The sequence below is a fragment of the Panthera pardus genome, unplaced genomic scaffold, assembly GCF_024362965.1.
Source record: "Panthera pardus isolate Hobbes unplaced genomic scaffold, ASM2436296v1 HiC_scaffold_15, whole genome shotgun sequence".
Taxonomy (NCBI): domain Eukaryota; kingdom Metazoa; phylum Chordata; class Mammalia; order Carnivora; family Felidae; genus Panthera; species Panthera pardus.
In genome coordinates, this window is record NW_026526710.1 from 29,611,691 (window position 1) to 29,635,474 (window position 23,784).

General features: G+C 43.8%; 1 protein-coding gene across 3 annotated transcripts in view; it reads right to left on the reverse strand.

Annotated features, from left to right (window-relative positions):
* Positions 1 to 9,679: 9,679 nt before the first annotated feature.
* The window catches only part of RALBP1 (ralA binding protein 1), a 48,331-nt gene continuing 34,226 nt past the window's right edge, over positions 9,680 to 23,784 (reverse strand). For all 3 annotated transcript variants that reach the window (XM_019418472.2, XM_019418471.2, XM_019418470.2), the window contains exons 5-10: positions 22,326 to 22,487; positions 21,193 to 21,324; positions 16,824 to 16,931; positions 12,388 to 12,509; positions 12,020 to 12,143; positions 9,680 to 10,256 (exon numbers count right to left, since the gene is read on the reverse strand). In XM_019418472.2, coding sequence (XP_019274017.1) covers positions 9,993 to 10,256; positions 12,020 to 12,143; positions 12,388 to 12,509; positions 16,824 to 16,931; positions 21,193 to 21,324; positions 22,326 to 22,487 — 912 coding nt within the window. In that variant the 3' untranslated portion in view covers positions 9,680 to 9,992. The remainder of the gene's footprint in view (positions 10,257 to 12,019; positions 12,144 to 12,387; positions 12,510 to 16,823; positions 16,932 to 21,192; positions 21,325 to 22,325; positions 22,488 to 23,784) is intronic.

The following is a 23,784-nucleotide window of genomic DNA, read 5'->3' on the forward strand; positions in this document are numbered from 1 at the left end:
TTCTCCGCGTTTCTTCAGTACACCGAGGCCCCTCTGTTCCCCTCAAGCCAGAACGGCCCTGGCCTGTGCAGCACTCAGGGTCTCTGTTACCTTCCGCAGAGGCGTGAGCAGCCCCGTCGCTAGTTAGCGCACTGAGGTGGGCTGACCAGACAAAAAATAAAAATACAGGAGAGGAGAGAAAAGCCAGGACACCCTTATTCAAATATCTGTCACTGTTGATATGAAAGTAAAACGGAACCAGGACGTCTGCACTTCAACGGCAACCTCACCAGAAGGTCAGCCTAAGTCAAAAGACCGGAGGCCCGGGAGCGAGACGGCATCACTCCTCACGGGGCTCTTCCGCCCGAGGAGCTGCCCTCGGACAGACGTGCCTGGGCGGGCCCACCTGCCAGTTCACGTTTCGTTCCAGAGAACTCGCCACTCCTTCCGTGCTGCCGCTCCCTGGTAAGGAAGCAGACAGCAGATGGCACCGAGACCATCTTAACAGCAGCAAATGGTAGAATTTTCGGTGCGGCCTTTATCCCGAGGCTACAGACATGCTCCTGAAGAGGCAGCTCTTGCTTGCTCTAATTGGAATCCTCAGCAGTTTCCGGCCTGTGGGAGCTGGGCACTCCAGAGAATTGAGCCCGTCTCTCCCTCCCCCCAGGTCTATTTTGAGGCCATCGGAACTGGGCCCAGGATGCCTTCACAGAGGCTACTTCATTCCCTCTCAGGGGTGTGTGGTGACGGCACACGCACGCTGTGGAGTCACTTAAGTTAACCCCCACATCACCAAACCGAGACTCGGCTTAAAGTTTCAGCTTCTCCCAGAAATGGAATTGTAAGGTAGTGGACCCAGGCCATCCTGGGAAGACAACTTGGCAGTAACTGACCTGCTTTTTTGGCCCGTTACAACTTCCTTGTCCCTGTTCGCTGCAGCCTATAAAATCTCACTTCGTACAGTTCCTTAAACTCCCTTCTGTCTACTAGACGGGGTATTGCCTGATTCAAATCAGTTTTTGCCCCCCAAAATTTTTTTTTTTTTTTAATTTTTTTTTTTTTCCAACGTTTATTTATTTTTGGGACAGAGAGAGACAGAGCATGAACGGGGGAGGGACAGAGAGAGAGGGAGACACAGAATCGGAAACAGGCTCCAGGCTCTGAGCCATCAGCCCAGAGCCTGACGCGGGGCTCGAACTCACGGACCGTGAGATCGTGACCTGGCTGAAGTCGGACGCTTAACCGACTGTGCCACCCAGGCGCCCCATGCCCCCCAGAATTTTTAACAAGCCTCAGTTTGTAACCGTTCTGGTGTCAGATGTGGGATCTGAAGGAGACACCCATCAGCCCCCAGGACCAGTGAGGAACCAGACATAGGTACCCATCGAGCCCCTTGAGCTTGCTGCTTTCTGGTTGCCTTGGAGATGGTGGGTAAGTCTTTCTTAGCTCCGGCCCTTGCAGTTTTTGCTTTGTGAGCTTTCAGACTTTGAGCCTCTCCCCCCCATCCCCCCCCACCCAGATTGGGTTTGACTTAACCAGAATGGATCCAGATTTAACTAGGTCCAGCCTGAAAACTGGATTGTATCCAAGGTCATACTAGGTCCAAGTTGGAAACCGGACTGGGTCTGGGGTCGGACTAAGTCTAATTTAGCGGGACTGGGTCGTGTGAGGCCTCAGATGAATAAAATCTGCTGTGAGGCTGAACAAGCAGGTTTACCTTACCAAGGGTAATCTCGAGTTACATAGTGGCCACAGTGGACAACTTTTAACCTAGCTAAGCTTATCCATTTATGGCATGCCTAGAGAAAAATGGGTCTCAGCCAAGCGCTCACCATTAAAAGTAGAGGAAAATTATTTTTCCTCGTCTACGGTTTCTGGTGAGCAGGAAGAGACCTGGTGGAACAACGCACTTACTGCAGCCAGGATCCTGGGGCAACTGGCAGAAGCCAGCGAGCTGTGAGAATTCTTACCAGTCAGCGCTCCCGTGTCTCTGTGGTGCCTGGTCCAGAGAGGAAGGTAAAATGTTACTGTGTCCCTCCCTCCCTTTCTTCCCAAATTCAGACTGGCAGGCAAGAAGCATTTGTAAGAATTAGACCTTCTGGGGCGCCTGGGTGGCTCAGATGGTTAAGCATCTGACTCTCGATTTCCGCTCAGGTCACCACCTCACAGTTCATGAGATCGAGCCCCACGTCAGGCTCAGTGCTGACAGCACAGAGTCTGTTTGGGGTTCTGTCCTTTCCCCCCACCCCTTCTCTCCACCCCTCCCCTGCTTGTGTTTTCTCTCTTAAAATAAATAAACATTAAAAAATAGATCTTTGAACTGTAACTTGGAATTTGCTTTCCACTACCCATTGGTTATCGATCCTTTCTCTCCCATGGACAGTTATGTTGCCTCATTGTCTCATTTTGTATCCACAGAATTTAGCTTGTCAACTTTTAGGATGGGGACCCCAAAAGTATGGCTGGACAAAAATGTGGGTTACACTCTCCCTTTGGGGCTAGGGTCCAAACCTCTGTTGCCAACTCTCAGGGATATTGTCTCTTCTGGCTGTCTTTAGGATAATCAAACGGTAGTATCTTTTGCACCTTCTTTGGGGATACCTCTTGTGTCCATGGGGTTGTTCAATACTGACAGGAATATTTATTGTCTCAGCTAAAACCCGACAAGCTATCTGAAAGAATTTTTTTAATTAGCTAAATGGCCAGAAGTTGGCCAAACTGGAAGCTGATATTCAGAGCCTGATAGGAACTTGTTTAGGCCTTCTCCCCAAAGTTAACCTGAAACTATAGGTCCTGAAGGAAAGAAAAATATTCTGAAGTCTGTGGAAGTGTTTACTAAAACATTCCAAAGACACAGAGCTCTAAAACTAGAAAGTAGGAATCTTGATTTCCATCTTAATTGAAGATCTTCTCCCTGATGTAAAAGGAGAAAATTGCAGGCACCCGGGTGGCTCAGTCGTTTGCGTGTCTGGCTTTAGATTTTGGCTCAGGTCATGATATCAGGGTTGTGGGATCAAGCCCCACATGCTGAGCATGGAGACTGCTTAAGATTCTGTCTCCCTCTGCCCCTCTCCCCACTTGTAGTCTCTGTCTCTAAGGAAAAAAAAAAAAAGGCAAATTGAAGATAATATAGTTGGGGGCACCTGGGTGGCTCAGTCGAACATCCAACACTTGATTTCAGTTCAGGTCACATCCCAGGGTCGTGGGAGCAAGCCCTGAATCAGGCTCTCCGGCTGATCATGGAGCCTGCTTGGAATCCTCTCTCTCTGCCCCCACCCCGTCCCACCCGCCACTCACACTCTAAAAACAATTTCTTTTTAAAGATAATGTAGTTGGATGGGTGGGGCAGCCTCTTGGTATCATTCTGATTGCAACCCAATTCTTTAAGGAATTCAAAACAACCGTACTTCTGGTGCCTGGCTGGCTCAGAAGAGTGAGCGGCTCAATCTCAGCGTCATGGGTTCAAGCCCACACTGGGTGTAGAGATTGCTAAAACCAAACTTTAAAAAATAAATAAAAACATGTTTGCCTTACAGATTGAGCCTTCACAAGACTAGAAACGTGGCTCTGAAACAGTCTAAAGCTCACCTGTCATTTTCATGAACCCTAAAACCGCCCCCCCTTCACCTCAGAAGGCCTGCAGGTATTGTGAAAGATGCGGACTTAGGGAACAAAAGTCCTTCTCAGCGGAACTTGCGTTCGTTCTCTGTGCCTTTGAGATGGAAGAGTTCTCTACCTGGTCTCCCCGATGTAATGCTTGTCAGGAAAGAAAACTATTTTAACATCTGCACAGATATTAGTGAAAAGCTTAAGCCATCTGAGCAGGTAACCTTAACTTACTCCATTCTGCCAGAAACAAAATTTGGTTCTTTTGTAAACTAGTGAGTTTTGTGTTATTTAGCTATCTGGGCTAAAATCTTAAAATGAAAGCTACAAGATCTGTTTGCATCTGTAGGTTTATGTATGTCAATGTAGGTTATAAACGTGATTTCTTTTTTAGCTCCAAAAGGTGTTGCCAAAATTAATTTGTAAAGAGCCCTATTTAATTGGCTTAAAGACAGACAAATATTATGTAAATCAAGTATCCTCTCAGAAATACAGGAACTAACCCAAATGATTTCCTAGTTCATGTGATCTAGGATAATCTTCAGTAAATAAAAGCTAGTTTAAGTTTGTTGGTTTAACTCAAAAGGCATGTCTTTAGAGTTACTAACATTAAATATAATGTGTACGTGTAACTTTTATTCTACCTTAGTTTACTTAAACATCAAATAAGCTCACATTATCTCTGTTACCGATTTTGTCAGCAAGAAAGATAAGATGGTGGTTAGCTGCTTAATATCAGGAAAATTTCAATGACTGGTATAAATTGTTAAGGGCAAGTGAATTAAAATAGATGCAAGATAAAACTTTATAAATGAACTTTTCAACAACAATTGTGCTTTTTGGTATGTCTACTTAAAAGTAGTTTTCAAAATCTTTTTGGTAACTTGAAGCCTTAAAGTTATACTGAGACAGATAATGGATATTCATGGAGTATCTAGATCATTTTCCAAATAAGATAAAAATACCAAAACATTGACTCAACAAAGGTTTTAACCACTTTGGCTTCCTTTTACAGAGGAGGTGAAGACATTCGGATCTATCAGTAAACCCGTTTTTGTGCTGCATTGGAAATTTTACCAAGAGAAAGAATATGCTTTTAGCAACTTTGAAAATGTATTTATAAATTTGCCAGTCCACAGAATGCAGGCTTTACAGTCCACATTTGCTTACTACTTAGTTTTCACTAGGAACGAAAGATCTAAGGCTTCCAAGTTCTTCTCAATGTGTGTAATTAAAGCTACTTAGAAATTGTAAGGGCGGAAGGAAACATCTGTGTATGGAAAATAGGTAAGGAAAGTAAAATGATTGGTTGAATTTTCCAGAATTAAAAGAGAAAACCTAGGACAAAATCTGAATGGATAGAAAAAAGTTGTAGAAGGTTTGTGGAAAGAGAATCTTGGCAGGATTTTACATGTGGTCAAGCTGGCTAAGATTGGAATAGACTTGTTAACGTTTTTTAAAAAATGAGTTTTAATGTCAAAAGTACACTGGTACAAAATTAGAATTTGGTTTTCTCTCCGTTAAAAGGACAAAGTTTTCTTAGATTATTGGTCTGCTACTAATAACCTCAGCAACTGCTGCAAAGGTTGTTTTGTGGTTCTTTTTTTAACCTTTGGATAGCAAAGATTGTTTTCTTTCCCAAATACATTACTGTGCTTTCTACAGTCTTATATCAGGTCTTTGATTACTTAAGAAAATCCAGTCTTTGTCATACTGAGAAAGCTAACTTTTGTTCACCTGTATTTACCTTGATTTTCTATATTTACCGTAACTTTTTTTTTTATTATAAAGTTTTTATTTTTTTTCAACGTTTTTTTTTTTTTTTTTTTTTTTTTTTTTGGGACAGAGAGAGACAGAGCATGAACGGGGGAGGGGCAGAGAGAGAGGGAGACACAGAATCGGAAACAGGCTCCAGGCTCCGAGCCATCAGCCCAGAGCCCGACGCGGGGCTCGAACTCACGGACTCGAACTCACGGACCGCGAGATCGTGACCTGGCTGAAGTCGGACGCTTAACCGACTGCGCCACCCAGGCGCCCCTATAAAGTTTTATTTTTTGAGAGACAGCATAAGCAGGGGAGGAGCAGAGAGAGGGAGACACAGAATCCAAAGACAGCTCCAGGCTGAGCTGTCAGCACAGGATCCGACGTGGGTCTCGAACCCACGAACATGAGATCATGACCTCAGCCAAAGTCGGATGCTCCACTGACTGAGCCACCCAGGCCAGGCGCCCCTCTACCTTAACGTCTTCTATTGCCACTTTTGTTATACAATTATTTCATAATTATCTGTTACCCTGTTTAATCAAATGTTCAACTCTTTTAACATTTTCTTAAAATTCTCAATAGTCTTTTTAACTTTAAACTAGCTTGAGATTTATCCCAGAGGGCTCCTGGAAGATTTCAAAGGCTGTCTCTCATTAGTTTAACATGTTCAAATATGTGGGAAGCGCTGTCAAATGCTTTGGGTTTGTGTGTACAGTAAACCTCAGGTTATATGTGCGTGGATGTACCAGGAAACCGAAGTTTCTAGAGATCTGTCAAAGCTCTCAGTGTCCAGTTATTACCCTAAATGATCGTATGCCACAGAATTAACTCCACTTCCTTCTCCGGTGAACCTGTCGGCTCCTTAAGCACGGGCCCGTTGAAGTCTTCTGTCATTTACAAACGGTTGCTCTACTCCGATGCTTCCGTAACAGTGAGATTCGTGGACAGGCCCCGCCAGGTACGCTGTGCTGCCAAACTGCAAGGCGTTGAACCCTGGGTGTTTATTTCACAAGATGGCCCCACCTGACATCCAGTCCTGTGCAAATGCTGGAGACCTCAAGATAAAACTGACCAGGAAGGCAAGTAGCCGTCATCGAGCCAACATCATCCCAAGACACAGGGCCAAGAGTGTTTCCTTCTACTCCCCCTTCCCTCTCTGGCCATCCTTTTCCCAATTCTTACATCATGAAGGTCTTTAGGATTCTTTTCTTCGGCCTTTTTTGCCTTGCCTCTGGCCCAGAAAGTTCTCTCAAGCGGGTAATCGCATCCAAACAACTGTGGGATTTGCCACGATGCTGGTGAGCCTATAGTTCTGTCCCTCACAAATGTCTCTCTGATTCCCGATGCCTCAGTTTCTCTGGAACAAGCTCAGCCCCCTCAATCCTGTCAGGCTCCCTAACCCTCAGGCTCCATCTCCCTGTCTCCAGTTAACCCCAAACCCGGGGGACCTTGCCTCCATGCTCTGGACAAAGAAACAGACACAAGATGTTGACTAGAATAAAACCACCTGAGCAGCCTACAGATCCAGAAATTAGACTGGCCTTCATGGCTGTCAGCTGTCCAGTCCCGAGCCACAGACTCAAACCAGAATTTCCAGGAGGCGTAATCGATTCCAAATTTACGTCCTTCACCAGATTCCCCTACTCACTGTGCTAAGTGCAAATGAAGCTATGATCAGGAACCTCTCCTGAACTCTGAAGATACTGAAGAATCTGCCGCTAAAGCAATTAGCTGCCCAATGACAACAAAAAACCCTCAGCTCTCTCGCCAAAGATGGGCTCCATGATAGGAAAGCCCTCAGTTATCCCGCAGCTGAGCAAGGCGGCGTCTGTGCTCCCTGCACTTGGATCGACACTCACGTGAAGGTTGACACTCCAGCTACACGAGGTCTGTGTAACTGGCTTAAGTGACTCCTTCAAAACAAAATTTTTTTTAATTTTTATTTTTTTCTGGGGGGGGGTGGGGGGTGGAGAGAGAGAATCCCAAGCAGGCTCCACGCTGTCAGTGCAGAGCCCAATGCGGGGCTCGAACCCACAAACCATGAGATCATGACCCGAGCGGAGATCAAGAGTCGGCCGTTTGACCGAATGAGCCACCCAGGCGGCCCTTACGTGACTCCTTCGACAGGGAAATCTTTGTTGACTGACTTGGGTCTTGGGAACAAGGGCTCCGAAGTGCACTCCGGATAAGTGTGCTCAGCATTATCCTGCTTACGATCACAGTAGCTCCACGGTGCGCAGAATCCCTCAAAAGCTTTAACTGCGTGTCTGCAGCCACTAAGCACCACGCAAACTCCTTAAGATAGAACATGAGAAAAGGGACAGAGAATGACCAACTTAAAGACTGTGAACCCAACACCATGATCTGCGAAATGCTACAGAGATTTGGCAAAAACTGCAAGACCCTCAGAGTGATAGAGAGAAGCACCAATGCCTTATATTTTAATCACATCTCTCACGGCTGAGAGTCTCGAGTGGGGGGAATTATCAGAAACCAGACAAGAGGCCCAAAACAGTCGCTTATGCTAAGTCCCATGTCAGCAAACCACCACCGAATTACAGGTTCAGCTCTCCCGGCGATGGAATCTTAACCAGGAATGTCAGCCCCTAAAGGAAAGGGACTTCGCAATAACCGACGTGCCCTCCTGCCACGTTGGGCCGACTGACCTGCGCGACATTTTCGAAGGGCACGTTCCACTGTCCACAGGACGTCGCTCACAGAAGAAGCCGCAGACCCGATCCCGGTCAGCTGGCTGTGCAGACGTGCTCCCTCAGCAGGTAAGCACCTATTGGGAAGGAGCACAGTAAACCCTAGAAACCAGCAAGGGGCACCAAGTCCACCGGGGCGAGGAACACACGGAGAGTCCTAACAGAAGGTTAGTTCACTCTTGGAAGCAGTATCAGACCAACTCCTTGTCAGCCACAGGACGCTACTTCAAAGAAAGAAGGTGCACAAAAAAACAAGATGCTTTTGTTTGTTGGTTTGTTTTTCCTCAAATGGCTGTCGAATTTATTTGTTTGATCAATAATGGTCCTGGCAAAAATTAGTTAACGAATGCGGAGACAGTTGTAATGAAATACTAATTTTAAAAATCCATGACACCTTGATAGAAATTAGAGTTTACACAAACAAAAAAGAAACCTTCGATATTGCCAGCAAATATAAAATAAGTGTAATATGACCGACAGGACAGCAAGAAGGCTTTTATACGTTTATATTTGACACCTGACCATATTTTCAGTCACCATAATATCTTCTCTCCAGATTTAAAAAAATAGTATGCTGATTTCTATAACAAAGCTTTTTTTCGTACAAAAATCAAACAATGGCCAACAAGTCACAACAGTGCAATAGGTAGAGAATAAAAAACCGCATCGAACAGGTGCTGAAAATAAATAGTAACTAGGAGAGGACAGAGCCCTCGTGGGGGGTTTGTTTCCATCACCTTGAGTGCGTGGGGTTTATCTTCACAGCCATGAGAGCTGACCTACCTCACGGGTGCCATTTATTCAGACAGAGCGTCACTGAACAAAGGTGCCCGAGAGCTGACCTCCCAGATGCCTCAGTCACCGGAGAAGTTACAGAAGCAAGAAAATGGGGTCGGGGAATCACAGCTATCATTTAAAGGAAAAGTTTTTTTCTATTGCTCAATCTTGTCAATTGGGAGTCCGTCAGCAGGTTCACTGAGATCATAGGATACGGGTAACTGAACACTTTTGTTTAAGAGCATATATGGCTTATTCAGGCAAAGAGACTTTTACATTCCAGCCCAAGCAAGCAATCTAAGTCATCCTGTGTTTAATGGAAGATCAGTCACACGAGAAGATCTCCGGGTTAAGGAACCGGTCCTCTGTGTGGAGGCCTCAGGTCAGGCGGCTACCTCCGACCAACCCACTGAAAAGCACGTGATCACCGGCAGCGAGGAGCCCGCAGGAGCCTAGCGGCTGCTCCTACACACGGGCCACGCTGCCCCGGGGCCAGCGGGCGGGCTCCGCTGGCAGCTCTGTGACAGGTCAGGCCATCCGGTGACTCAGGTTCATGGACTGGTTTAGGGCCGTCAAAGGAGAGGGTGACAAGGGTGGGCAAAGGTAACCTCAGTAACAGCCATTCTGGCCAGTCAGGAAATCTGAGGCAGCTCCCCATTATAGAATCTGCACCGAGAAGGTGTAAAAGGCACAAGCAAGAGTGACTAGTAAGCAGAGATCCCGGAGGGTGACACTACGGGGCAATCCACAAGGCAGGAACAGGATTTACCTTGTTTGGCTCCACCCCCCCCCACCCCCCCCCCCACCCCACCGAGAGAAAGAGATCCTGATTCTGCTGTAATAAAAAAGCAAAGAAAGACGATTTTTGGTTTAAAAAGAAGCCACTCAAGGGTTAAAATAGTTTTAAGTTAACAAGGAAAATTAATCTTCAAATAAGCTGACACTATCTGGAAAACTCCTCTGTCCCCTACAAGCCCACAATGCGTGCACTGCTTTGTCCTCCCGTGTAACCTGAGCCTGACGCGGAGAAGTCATACGTGTGAGAGAAGAAAGAGTCTGAGGAGAAAAGACATCTTTACAGAATGTACAGCACAGAGTTGTGCACTCTGACTCTCGGGATTACAGTAAGATGCACGGGTCTCGGTGGGTCTGGGCTGCTCAGATGGGCGTCTCCTTCCTGTCTCTGCTCGGCGACGGCTTGGCCTGCTCCTTGGCCGCCTTCGGCTGCTCCTTAGCCGCTTTCGTCTCCGGGGCGCCGTCTCTGGGCGGCTGGCCGGCCCCGCGCCTCTCGGGCTCCTCGTCGTCCTGCCCTGGCGGCTCGGGCTTGGCTCGCTGCAGCTGAAGCAGGCGGAGCTGCACCCGCAGCTCGACGATGGCCTCTCGCTCTTCGTGAATTGCTTGATTCAAGTGATTGTTCTTTATCTTGAGGAACGACAAAAGAACAGTCGTCACTTAAGCAAGAAGGTCCAAAGGAACAGATTCAGGAATAGAGAACAGTTAGCAAGGGTGTGCTACACAGCAATCTATTCTGTTTTAGTCAACTCAGTTGTGAGACTGGAGACAGGAAAACGGATGTGCAAATGAGACACGTCAACACCTCGACCCCGAATGCACAAAATTCAAGAACGAAACTGCTGCTAATTACAGAAGAGTGAACACATCTGGAAAACATAAATGTACCAGGAGAAAACAGTTCGCTTAATAATAATAAATATTTCAGTGTTTCAAGTAGGTGCATGTTTTGAACTGGCTCCTGACTAGCCCTTAAGTAAGCAGAAGATGAGAGCGACTCGACCGGCCATTAGAGGGGGACGTCAGAGACAGGATCAAATCCCAGATTTATCTCCAAAGTGAACGTCCTTTGTCTTTTGTGAATGGCATTACTTTACACCTGAGCTGTGCTACTGAAGCAAAAACTACAGAAAACTATCAGTTCTAAATGATCCGCGTGCATTCAGCAAAGTCGAGGTAGCCAGACAGTAGCTAATCCCAGAATCCTACAAACCTCCCTCAGTAGCAGGCTACTTACTGGCTGCACGGCGCACCCTCTCCTCTCTGTGCTGTGGCATTTCTACGCAGCCTGCGTTTCCCAGGCTCCCTTGCGGCTACCTACAGCCACGTGACTGTGCCTCTGCTAACAAGGTATGAGCGGAGGCCCTTAACCACCAGGCATCCTTGGATTCCTTCCCCCTTCCTGCTGAGAGTGGGCAAGACCTAAGGCCACTCTGGACCCCAAATGTTTTCCAAGTGGGGGGAGGGCTTCCCGTGTGGAGGGTGGCAGACGTGCATGTCTGCCAGGCGAGGGACAGAACCGTCTTGTTCAAACCGCGAGAGTATCCTCTCTTACAGCGGCTACACCTAGATCCCAAGTACTACAATTCTGGAATAGATCTTCCTACTTAGGATTTTCATGTGGTCTGCCAAATGTTAGGAAAGCAAACTAAAGTGCCAACGGGAGGCCCCTGTAAAGAAGGGAAGCCACCTGGTGGCCCAGGCCTCAACCGCTGCTCTGCTTCTCCCACGACACACCCGTGGCCGTAGCCAGTGTCCTGGGACGTGGACCTTGGTGGGCAGCCCCTCGGAACTCTGTCCACGGGACTTCTGTGGGCGGCGGTTTTGTGCGGGATTCTATTTTCTATGCAGTGGAAGGCTGATTTGCCCCAGCAGCTGAGTGCACCGGGACGAGGGAAAGCAAGCCGTCGCCCTGTTCTTAGAGCAAGACGAGAACGGCTCTCCTCTCTCAACCCCTGAGGTACATCTGGAGACAATGATTAATCTGGGGTAAGCACGGGAACTCCGATCGCGATCACAGAAATCTCTTGCTTTTCACCACGCGGTTGCCTCCCCGATCCCTGGGGCCGACACACTGGCTGCTCCGAGGGTTAAGGGACAAGAGAAAGCTCTGTCCCCATTTTACCCACAGGAGAGTCAGGAGGCTTTTCGACCTCTTCCACCAGCATTGCTCTTTCTGCTCATCTCTGGGAACTGAGCCCAGATCTTTCGCAGCGGTTCGAGGGCAGTCGGGGCAGCCGCCACAGCCCAAGGACGCCCACTGAGGCCACACTGTGCGGCGCACCCGGCCGGCTCCGGTGAGACGTCCCCTCAACTCTCTCCTCAGCCTCCCACTCGTTCCCACAGAAAGGAAGACCGCTGCTAAGGGAAACTTTCTGGAAGCCGGTGCTCACTTCTAGCTCCTCGTTCTGCCTCTGGAGGTCCTCCAGGATGATCTGCAGCTCCTCCTCGTCCTCGCTCTCGCTCTCGCTGTCGGAGGAGTACTCCTCGGTCTCGCTGCGGCCGTGCTGCTGGCGGCTGCGGGCGGGAGGCCGAGAGAGCCGGTGAGCAGAGGAGCGCGCCGCTGCCCTCCCGCCCTTCCTTCCCCTTCACCAGCGCTCCACGGGTCCACTCAGTGGAGCCACTTAGGAAGAAACGGTAAAGCTGACTGGTTCGGATGCCCAGTTCTTTTGCGTGGAAGTCTGAGAGCTGAAACAACTACGTGCGTTTTCCAGTAAACATTCCTGCGAACTTAAAACTAAGACCCTCTGCTTTCCTCTACCTCTGAATTTCAGCAATCTCAGCCCTGAGGCGTTCGATCTCTTCTTTTTCGGAGGCGATCTGTCGGCGCAGAAACTGCTCCATGGCTAGAAGCTCCTCCTGTTCAGTCAGGATCTCGTTCTCCTGAAATAATGACCACTGGTGAGCACCTTCGAGAGTATGAGTCTAGGGAATGTCACCTTTTTGGGGTCTCCTATGTTGCCTTAAATTCTTTACCCCCATACGTAACACAAGTCATGGGAAAGCTTGTACTACAAAGCTTATAATCCTGTTTCCCTAACTAATGTCACGGAAAGGCTGAGAAAAAGTAGACTAAGTTATTTGGGAGGAATATCTAGATTTTTCCCAAGACAAAAAATGCCACCTCAGAATCCCCTGTCCTCAATTTGCAAAGGCTCCCGATGAACCAGTACCCTGGGCACAAAGGTCAAGTGACTGTCTGTTTTTGATTCCCAGTCCCTCCTGAATGCCTTTCTACTTCTCAGTAAGGACCTCTCTCATCTATTTCGGGGTCAAGATAGAACTAGGAAAAGAAGGACCCAGGAGATACGCAGCTGGTGTATCACCCTAAAGCAAATCCTAGTAAAGGGAAAACATTCCAGATGAAATCTTTCCTCCTCACCAAAATCCGCCGTCCTCCTCAACCCACGTCCCCAGAGATGATAAACAGTCAATATTCTGCTTTCACAGATACGCATTTCTAAAACTGGATCACCAAAGGGAAGCTAACCCCTCCAACCTATGCGTCTAGAAATGAGTCTAGAAAAGAACCAAAGCAGACAAAATTTCAGAGGCAGAAATGTCAGGCTATAGAAAACAAGGAGTCGGAGGCAAGGGTCTACAGCATTTCCTTCTCAACTTCTAGGTATTGAAAGGATAAGCACCTGTGTTTGAACCTGAATGCCACTGGGGTCAAATTCTAGAGGGAAGTACTCAAAGCCTCCAGCAAGCACAAGCAAGCTCTCAGAGATGTAATATGCAGCGTTCCCTCCCCATGTGTTTCTAAACACAGATGCTTTCCCTTTACCCAGGGGACCCATTAAAGCTCATGTTCTGAAAAATGTCAGACTGAAAAACTCTGAACTAAAGACATAATCTGGGACTTTATCCTGTCTTCAGGGGAAGAGCTGTATTCCTGCTAGGTAAAACAATGTCCTTCTCAGAAGTGAAAGAAAAGGGGGACGCCTGGGTGGCTCAGTTAAACGCCCAACTTCAGCTCAGGTCATGATCCTGCAGTTCATGGGTTCGAACCCCACATCGGGCTCTGTGTTGACAGCTCAGAGCCTGCTTCAGATTCCGAGTCTTCCTCTCTCTCTGCCCCTCCCCCCACTAGCACTCTCACTTTCTCTCCCAGAAATGAATAAACATTAAAAAAAAAAAAAAAAGTGACAGAAAAGGAATGGAACTTTTAAAGCTTTAGGTACCCCACACATGTGAATTTCTGGAAACACACGGACTGCCATCAGAACCTAGGACTTCATTTCTGGTTAACCTCTGGGAGTTTCCAGAACAGAGTGAGGCTGACTTGAGAAATGCAGAGAGAAAGAAAGGAGCTCATTTCCAACTCTATGCCTGGAATACAGTAGGTACTCAAGAGCTATTTATCAAATCAATGAATGAATAATAAAGCAATTCATCTCCAACAAATGAGTTCACCCACAAAGAATAAAATGAAAATATCTAAACAGGTGTTATCAGCAACAACAATCAGATAAAATCTATACTGTTACATTTCAAGGATCCCAAACTTTGTGGTCAGGAAAAACACATTTTAAAATATTAAAAGTCTGGGCGCTTCCGTGGCTCAATCGGTTAACTGTCTGACTCTTGGTTTCAGCCCATGATCACATGGTTCATGGGCTCAAGCCCCGCGTTGGGCTCTGTGCTGGCAGGGCAGAGCCTGCTTGGGATTCTCTCTCTCCCCCTCCCCCGCTCACTCACACACTCTTTCTCTCTCAAAATGAAAGAATAAACTTTCATTTTTTTTAAAGTGCCATCTCATTAACATGAAACAAATTAATTACAACTCCCCTGTAAGTTATGGAAAACATTGTAACTCAGACCTGTGTGTGGATAAAATGAGATCAAGCATCTAGAACAGTGTCCAGGAAGTGGCAGTCAGTAGAGGATAGTTTCTCCTGAACACTTCAGCAAACACCACATAAAAGTTAAAACCAACAAATACAACAGGCATGATCCCATTAAAGCCACTTAATCATCTTTCGAGTTTCTTTAAAAGACTCACACCTCTGTGGTTGAGCTTTTCAAATTCTAATATATGAGGACCATTTACAGTCTTGCAACACACTCTTGAAGGACCAACGGGTCAAAGAAGAAATCAAATATCTAGAGATGAATGAAAGTAGAAACACAACGTGTCAAAACTACAGGATGAAGTAAGAGCAACTCGAAGAGGGAAGTTTATGGTGATAAATGCCTTCATTAAGAAAAAAGAAAGATCTCAAACAACGTATCTTTACAGCTGAAGGAACTAGAAAAAGAACAAACTAAAAATTAGCAAAAGGGAGGAAATAATACAGATCAGAACAGAAATAAATGAAATAGAGACTAGAAAAACAATACAAAAGATTAATGAAACTAAGAGTTGGGTTTTTTTATTTTTGTAAATGTTTATTTTTGAGAGAGCACACACGTGCACAGTAGCATGCACAGAGGGGCAGAGAGAGAGGGAGAGAGAATCCCAAGCAGGCTCTGAGCTTTCAGTGCAAAGCCCAATGTGGGACTTGAACCCACAAAAGATCAAGACCTGAACCAAAATCAAGAGTCAGACATTCAAACGACTGAGCCACCCAGGCACTCCAAGAGTTCGTCTTTTGAAAAGACAAAATTGACAAACCTTATCTACAATAAAAGGACTCAAAACCATACATGAAAGAGGAAAAACTACAACTGATACCGCAGGAATACAAAGCATCATGAGAGACTACTATCAACATTTATACACCAACAAACTGGATAACCTAGAAGAAATGGGTATGCTCTTAGAAACACAGTACCTACCAAGACTGACCCATGACGGCATAGCAAATCTGAACAGAGTAGTACAAACACTGAATCAGTTCTCAAAAATCACCCAACCAAGCAAAAACCACAACCAGATGGCTTCACAGGTAAATTCTACCAAACATTTAAAGAAGTAATGCCAATCCTTTCAAACTCTTCCAAGAAAATGGAAAAAGGAATGCTCTCAAACTTCCTTTTATAAGGCCAGCATTATGATTACCAGAGCCAGACAAAGACACTACAAGAAAAGAAAATTACAGGTCAATATCCTTGATGAACACAGAAGCAAAGAGATCATACACCATGATGAAGGATTGATCTCTGGGGCGTAAGGATGGTCCAACACATGCAAGTCAATAAATGTGATAGACCACATTCACAGAGCACACTGTTGGTAGGAATGTAAACCGAACCCAGCCGTTATGAAAAACAGAACAGAAGAACTACCATACGATCCAGCAATTCCACCTCTGGGCATATACCCAAAGGAAATGAAAAGAAGACTGAAGAGATACCTGCCCTGCCACGTTTACTGCAGCATTATTCACAATAGTCAAAATATGAAAACAGCTTCATGGTCAGTGCATGAATGGATAGATGCGGGGTGTGTATGAACACACACAGACACAGGAATATTATTCAGCCATGAGAAAGAAGGAAATCTTGCCATTTATGACAATGAACCTGGAGGACACTATGCTAAGTGAAACAAGCCATACATAGAAAGACAAATACTGTATGATCTCACTTCTATGTGGAATGTTAAAAAAAAAAAAAAAAGTAGAACTCCTAGAAGTAGAGTAGAACAGTGGTTACCAGAGGCTAAGGGATGGGGAAAATGGCGAGATGTTGGTCAAAAGATACAAAGTTGCAATTACAAAAAGATAAGTAAGTCTAGAGATCTAGTATACAGGCATGAGGACTATAGTTAATAACATTGTATTAACTAGTGGAAATGTACTAAAAGAATAGATTTCAGGTGTTCCCATCACAAAAGAAAAAGGTAACTGTATGAGGAAACAATGTTAATTAGCTTCACCATAGTAATCGCTTCACTATGTATAGGTGTATCAACCATCACGCTGTATACCTTAATTATGTACAATTTTTATTCTTAAGAAAGGATCTTGCAGGGGCGCCTGGGTGGCTCAGTCGGTTAAGCGTCCGACTTCGGCTCAGGTCGTGATCTTGCGGTCCGTGAGTTCAAGCCCCGCGTCAGGCTCTGTGCTGACTGCTCAGAGCCTGGAGCCTGTTTCGGATTCTGTGTCTCCCCCTCTCTCTGACCCTCCCCCATTCATGCTCTGTCTCTCTCTGTCTCAAAAATAAATAAACGTTAAAAAAAAAAAATTTTTTTTAAAAAAAGAAAGGATCTTGCAAAGTAGAGAGCTTACCTGAAGCCAAAGTTTAGCTTACCTGAGCAAGGAGAATATTTATAACTTCTTCATTTTCATTCATTTCTTCTTTGGAAACATCCTCTTTTGAAAGACTGGCAATCTCTTGTGCAATCTTGGTTTCACACTCCTATTGGGTAAGACAAATGAAAAAGAACTGCTCAGCCCCTATGTAACACATATTCAACAATTCCACACCATCATCAAACTTCCTTCTCACTTCCCAGAATTGTAAAAGTAGCAGTAACGGTCAGGTGACCCACTGGATAGATGAGCATTTGTTAACTGTGCTTCCAAAGTAAGGTGTGCATCTTAGTCTGTGGTCGCACTATGAAAAATGTTTAATTCTGGTTAACGTGCTCACCATTTCTGGAACCCATCCATATAAATGACCGTCTGTGATCTTTTTGTTTGTTTGGATGTTGTCAATTTTAAGTATACAATTCAATTAGTTTGGCAAATGAATACAGTTAAGTAACCAGCACAATAATCACATTACAGAACATTTCCATCACCACACAAAGTACCCTTGGGTTCTTCCACCATCTGCTGGCCTCTGGCAACCACTGACCTGTTTTCCATTGCTATAGTTTTGCCTTTTCTTGAGTGTCATATAAATTGAATCAGTCAGTAAGAATATCTTTTTTTATGTAGCTTCTTTCACTTAGCATTATGCTTTTTTTTTTTTTAAGTTTATTTTGAGAGAGAGGGAGGGGGAAAGAAGGGGAGGGAGGGAAGGAGGGAGACAGAGTGAGAGAGTGAGAGAGTGAGAGAGTGAGTGAGTGAGAGAGAGAGAGAGAGAGAGAGAGAGAGATAATGAATATCCCAAGCAGGCTTCACCCTGGCAATACAGAGCCCAACAGTGGGCTCCAACCCACAAACCATGAGATCATGACTTGAGCCAAAAAAGCAAGAGTCAGATGCTTAACTGGCTGAGCCACCCAGGTGCCCTCAGCATAAAGCTTTTACTATTCATCTATTTTGTTGTTTGTATTGGTAGTTTGCTGAGTAACATGCCACAACATAAATGTACATCAAGTTGTTTATCCATTCACCAGCTGATGGACATTTGGATCCTTCCTGGTTTTGAACTATTATAACCAGAGCTGTTATGTACATTTCGTACATATATGCTTCGAGTGGGTACATATGCTTCCTTCTTTTAAATACTTAAAAGTGGGATTGCTTGGTCATATGGTAACCATATGTTTAACTTTATAAGAAACTGCCAAACTGTTTTCCAAAATTACTGTACCATTTTGCATTACCAAGAGCAACAATGAGCATTCCCGTTGCCCCACATTCTTGGCAACACCTGGTATTTTTATTTTTAATCATTCTTGTTGGCGTGTAGTGGTATCTCACTGTGGTTTCAATATGTATTTCCTTTATGATAAAAGATGTTGAGCACTGTTTATTTGCATGTGCTTATTTGTCATCCGTACATGATCTTTGGTAAAGTGCCTGTTCAACTTTTTTGCCTTTTTAAAAAAAAATGTTTAAGAGCGTGTGCACACACACAAGGGGGAGGGGGGCAGAGAGGGGAAGACAGAGAATCCTAAGCAGGCTCCTCACTGTGAGCGCAGAGCCCAACGGGAGGGCTCAATTCCATGAACCATGAGATCACGACCTGAGCCAAAATCAAGAGTCAGACGCTTAACTGAGCCACCAAGTCACCCCAGCTTTTTTGCCCTTTTAAAAACTGAATTCTTATTATAACAAATGTACCATACTCTGGTGGGAGAGCAGAGGGTATATGGGAAATCTCTGTATCTTCCTCTCAATTTTGCTATGAACCTAAATCTGCTTAAAAAAAATAAACTCTAAAAAAAAAATTTTGTTGTCTTAAGTTTTTTATATATTTGAGTCCTTTATCAGGTATGTGTTTTCGCAAATATTTTGTCACAGCCTCTGCCTTGTATACTCATTTTCTTCAGTGTCTTTTGAAGAGCATGTTTTATTTTTATTTATTTTTAATGTTTATTTATTTTGAGAGAGAAGAGAGAGCATGTGCATGTGTGAGCAGGGGAGGGGCAGAGAGAGAGGGAGAGAGAGAATTCCAAGCAGGTTCTGCGCCATCAGCGTAGAGCCCGACGCAGGGCTCGATCTCACGAACTGTGAAATCACGACCTGGGCTGAAACCAAGAGTCAGGTGCTCAACCGACTGAGCCACCCAGGTGCCCCTGAAGAGGTTTTAGAATGCTGATGAGATGTAATCTAACAATTTTTTTTTTTTTTTTAACAGTTCATGGGTATTGTGTCCTATTTAAGAAATTACTGCCTGACCTGAGTCAGAGTCGGTAAGATCTTCTATGCTTTCTTCTGGAAGTTCTTTTTAGGTCTTAGATTCACTTTGACTTAGTTTTTGCATATGCTGTGTAGAAAGAGTCAAGGATTTTGTTTTGGTCATTCTTTTTTTGCATACAGATATTCAATTGTTCCAACACCATTTGTTGAAAAGAAAATCCTTCCCCATTGAATTGTCTTATCATCTTTGTGGAAAATTAACTGCCCATATATTGGTGGGTCTATTTCTGGACTTTCTCCTCTATATGCTTGTCTTTATCCAACATCTACTATCTTGGTTACTGTAATTTCAGAGCAAATCTTAATATCAGGTAGTACAAGTCCTCCAATGTTGTTCTTTTTCTACAAATGTTTACATCATTTGTATTTTCACATAAATTTTAGAAGAGCTTATTAATTTCTACAAACCCACCTGTTTAGATTTTGATTGGGATTAAATCCACAGATAAATTTGAGAAAACCTAACATTTTAACAATATTAAGATATATCACTCCACCTATTTCGGTCTTCGTTCTTCTTTTTAGGTCCAATATCTGATTGCTCATTGCTAATATACAGAAATACAGCAGACTTCTGTGTATCTAGTCTTGTATCCCACAATTGTGCTAAATTCACTTATCAGTTTTTTTATAGATTTTGTATGTAGACAGTCATGTTGTCTACATATAAAGGATTTTTGGGGCGCCTGGGTGGCTCAGCTGGTTAAACATCGGACTTCAGCTCAGGTCATGATCTCACGGTTTGTGAGTTCAAGCCCCACATCGGGCTCTTGGCTATCACAGAGGCTGCTTTGGATCTTATATCCTCTCTCTCTGCCCCTGCTTGTTCTCTGTCAAATAAACATTAAAAAATAAATAAATAATTTATTTCTCAAGGTTGAAATCAACTTGACAAAACCTTTTGAGAATTTTATAAATGAACGAGCAGCTATAAAGAGTTAGCATAAAGAAAATTGGTAGAGTAAAAGTAATCCATCCTTTCTAAAGTGCCTCTGGTTTGCTCTGTCACAATTCTTTTAACCAAGAGAGAGGAGAAGCAAGAGTAATGAAAACCAAACATACGTTATCCCTGTCACAGGTCAGAGACCCTTCACTTCAAGTCTGAGAGGCAATGCCACGTGGGTAACAATTACAACCATGAGGGCTAATCGGTCAGTCACTGGTTCCAGACTGAAGCATGAAGAGAACAACGACAACAGGCATAGGGGGGAAAAAAAAAAAAGACAGATAATCTGGTAAGCAGGAGAAAAGAAGGAAGAAAAACACACAAAGGGCTTTTGCCAGTCTGCCAGTCCTAGAAGGCATGTGCAAACATCTCATGTTTCCTCTCTGACAAAGCTAACTTCCACATAAATGCAAATCTCTAATCTCAGAGCAACATAAATACATGAGCTGTCTTTGTCTGTTAGCACAACCACAATGGTGACCCACCACTGATCATGCTCTAGCAGTCTGATGGATGCTGACTAACGTTCCCTGGAAGTACTGTGGGGCCCGCCATTGAATCTGAACACAGGTTGTAAGAGGGTCCAGAGATCTGAGATCTCAGCCTTTTGGCTAGGCAACCCACGGCCCCAGAACCAAGCAACATACACGATAGGCAACCCACGGCCCCAGAACCAAGAAACATACATGAGAGGAGATGAAAAGTCTGATTCGTGTGCCCCAAACTTAGCAGGAGTCACAGGCTACTCTTCCTTTTATGAGGTGAATAAAACTGCCTCCTCATGTTTCCCAAGAGCTGACTCAAAGGCTTCAAATTCCCCAGCAGTCTCTGAAATGTATCACTATCCAATTGCTTCTGTTTACAAGTACAACCAAGCAGGAAATGACAAAACAGCTTTTAGTAAAATCATCTGTTTGACTTAAAAAAAACAAAAACCAAAAAACCAACTTCCTAAATAATCATTTCCCTGATACCAAAATGAACGATCAATAATCCAGAACTGGGAACACTCAGGGAACTTTACTTCAGGAGACATGTACATATTGTGTTTTAAGAGAAACTTAACTTTAAAAATCCCAGCGCATTCTGTTTATATTCTATTATCGACATGACGTACCAAAATGCCAAATTTACTCACTTGTCTCTTAGCTTCTCTCAGTTTCCTTTTGAGGGCTGTCAAAATTCTTTGTACTTCCCATAATCTTTCTTCTTTAGATAAATCCTTTATCCCAGCCTGCAAATCTCGATGTAAACAATTTAAAAGAAACTCCTAGAAAACAATATACCACACACTGAGTGGTATCCCATGTCTCATCATCGTAAAATAAAACCATATGAAATTTCTAAAGATGTACAACCATTTTTCAATTATTAGTAAGGGAATGATATAATGGCATGAACTATTTTCTTCGAGGCTATCACTGAAAATCCTTTTTTGCCTGGGCATTAGGTTCTCATCATTAATTTACATTGGTTCAGTAACAGTTCATTCACATCCCTTTCCCACAACACATCAACAACTAATGATGGGAGCTCAGAGCAGATAAAAGGAAAGAAAACCAAGCAAAAATTTGATAATATGTATGCAAATAAAAAGTATAACAATAATCAAATATAGGTAGATTTCTTGGCCCTGAATTTCGTAATCAGTTTTGCTAAACACACACACATCAAATGAACGGTATTTTCTGTCAAAACAGAATGGTGGAAAAGCACTGGATTTGGGGTCAAATTCTGGTTCTACAGTTTACTAAAGCCATGTGACACAGTGAGTTAATTTCCACAAGTTTATATCTATCTGGAAAACATGGCTGATAACAGCAACCCTGTCCAGATAAGTTAACACTTTTGGACTCCTTACAACGTGTCTGGCACCATTATCTCATTTATGGTAGTAATCTTCATGCCAAACCACAAGATGACCCATTTTAAAACGGGATCATCAAGGTTAACAGAGGTTAAGCAGTATGCCTAAAAATCAGTTAACTTTAACCACAGCAAGAATTTAAAGCCAGGTCTTTTGGGTTTCAAAATCTGTATTCTTTCTACCACAATATTCTGACTTCACCGGCATGAAATAGGGCCAGGCAGAGATTTCTGCCCTCAGAGTGCCACGAACAACGTGCCCAACAATTTCCAGACCCACAGAAAGTGCTCAGTGAACAAGAGCTCCTCCTCCGAACCATCCCTGTTGATCATCATAATCATCCAAAAGGGTCAGAGCAAAGGTAGGCTCTTTAGGGTTGAAGGTGGGGCTGAGCACACACACACCTGTCTTCTGATCTCCTCCTTGATGTTCTCCTGGGTCTCTGGCAGTGTAGGCATAGTGGCCATGTTAGACCATCGAAGAGGTTTGGTCACTTGCTTTAGTATCACATTTCCAAAGAGCTCTTGCACATGTGTGAAAAACACATATAGGACACGATTGCTAATCTAAGAAAAAATAAATAAAAAGATTTGCAAAAAAAAAAAAAAAAAAAAAAAAAAACCAACCAAAAAAACCCCAAAAACCTATTCAAATTATCATTTTATTTCATTTAATTTGTGTCTGCTGCATAGTACATCCTTTAATCGTAGACATGGGAGTGACTTTTTTCCAAGGCAGTGACTGGACATGCTCTGCTAAATTACTGACCAACTTAAGAGAATGGAAAAACAGCATATATTTAAGCATGTATTCAAGCACCATAAGGAATTTGAAAAAATAAATAAACAAAAGTACAGGAAAAAGGATGCAGAACTCAATGATCATCAATTTTCTCACTCTCTTTTTTTTTTTTTAGCAATACTGATCTTAAAAATCTTATGTTCTTTACTCTCGAGTTATTCTGAGACCTTCAACACATACCAGTGTATGTAGCGAGGGACAGGGCAAGGAAGAGTACCGGGAGTTGTCAAGCTGGGCTTGACATGAGAGCCATTACTCCGGAAATCAATGCTTTGCAGGCACATATGCACAACCAGTGTTTAAATATCACGTTCATATGCTAGGAGATCAGGACATCAATTACTTTCTACCTAAAACTTAACAACACACTTGAACCTTCTATGAAACTATCATCCCTACTATAGTAATATTAAGTAACAATATAATATTTACCAAATTCTGAAATTCTGACTAGTCTGAACGATCAAACTGAAATTTGAGAAACATTTTGCTTCCAAAATACAGTCAATGAGCGATGAAAGAATCTTGAATACAAGAAAATACACCCTTACAACAACAGTGCATTGTAACAATGGCTGATAATAACCTAGTATACTGGTCAAAAAGAGAGCTTAAAATAATACAAACATCATCACTTCATTTTTTTTGCCTTTTGTGTCTGGCCTGAATAAAATATGGAGCATACCGTATAACTCTAATTAAATGACAATAAACGCTCTGTGCCAGCACCCAGTCAACAGCAATAAACAAAGGCCAAGTATTTATGCTGTAAAGAGACACCAATTAACATACTACCAATTCCCTGAAATGCCTCCTCAGATTAAAATTCTATTAATTTTAGATTAATTAAGGATTAAAAATCCTTCTCTAGGATCTATCTTTATGAATGAAATCATCAGGATAAATCCCTGACCAAACAAATGATGTCAGGTCCCTCTGTGCTGGAGTCTGATATAGGGTGTAATATAATTAAGCAATGAAGCTTAATGAAGCTATTTGAAGAAATAAATGAAATCTCCCAAAGTCTACAGATGAACTTTGTAACTGTGGGTACCACGGGCT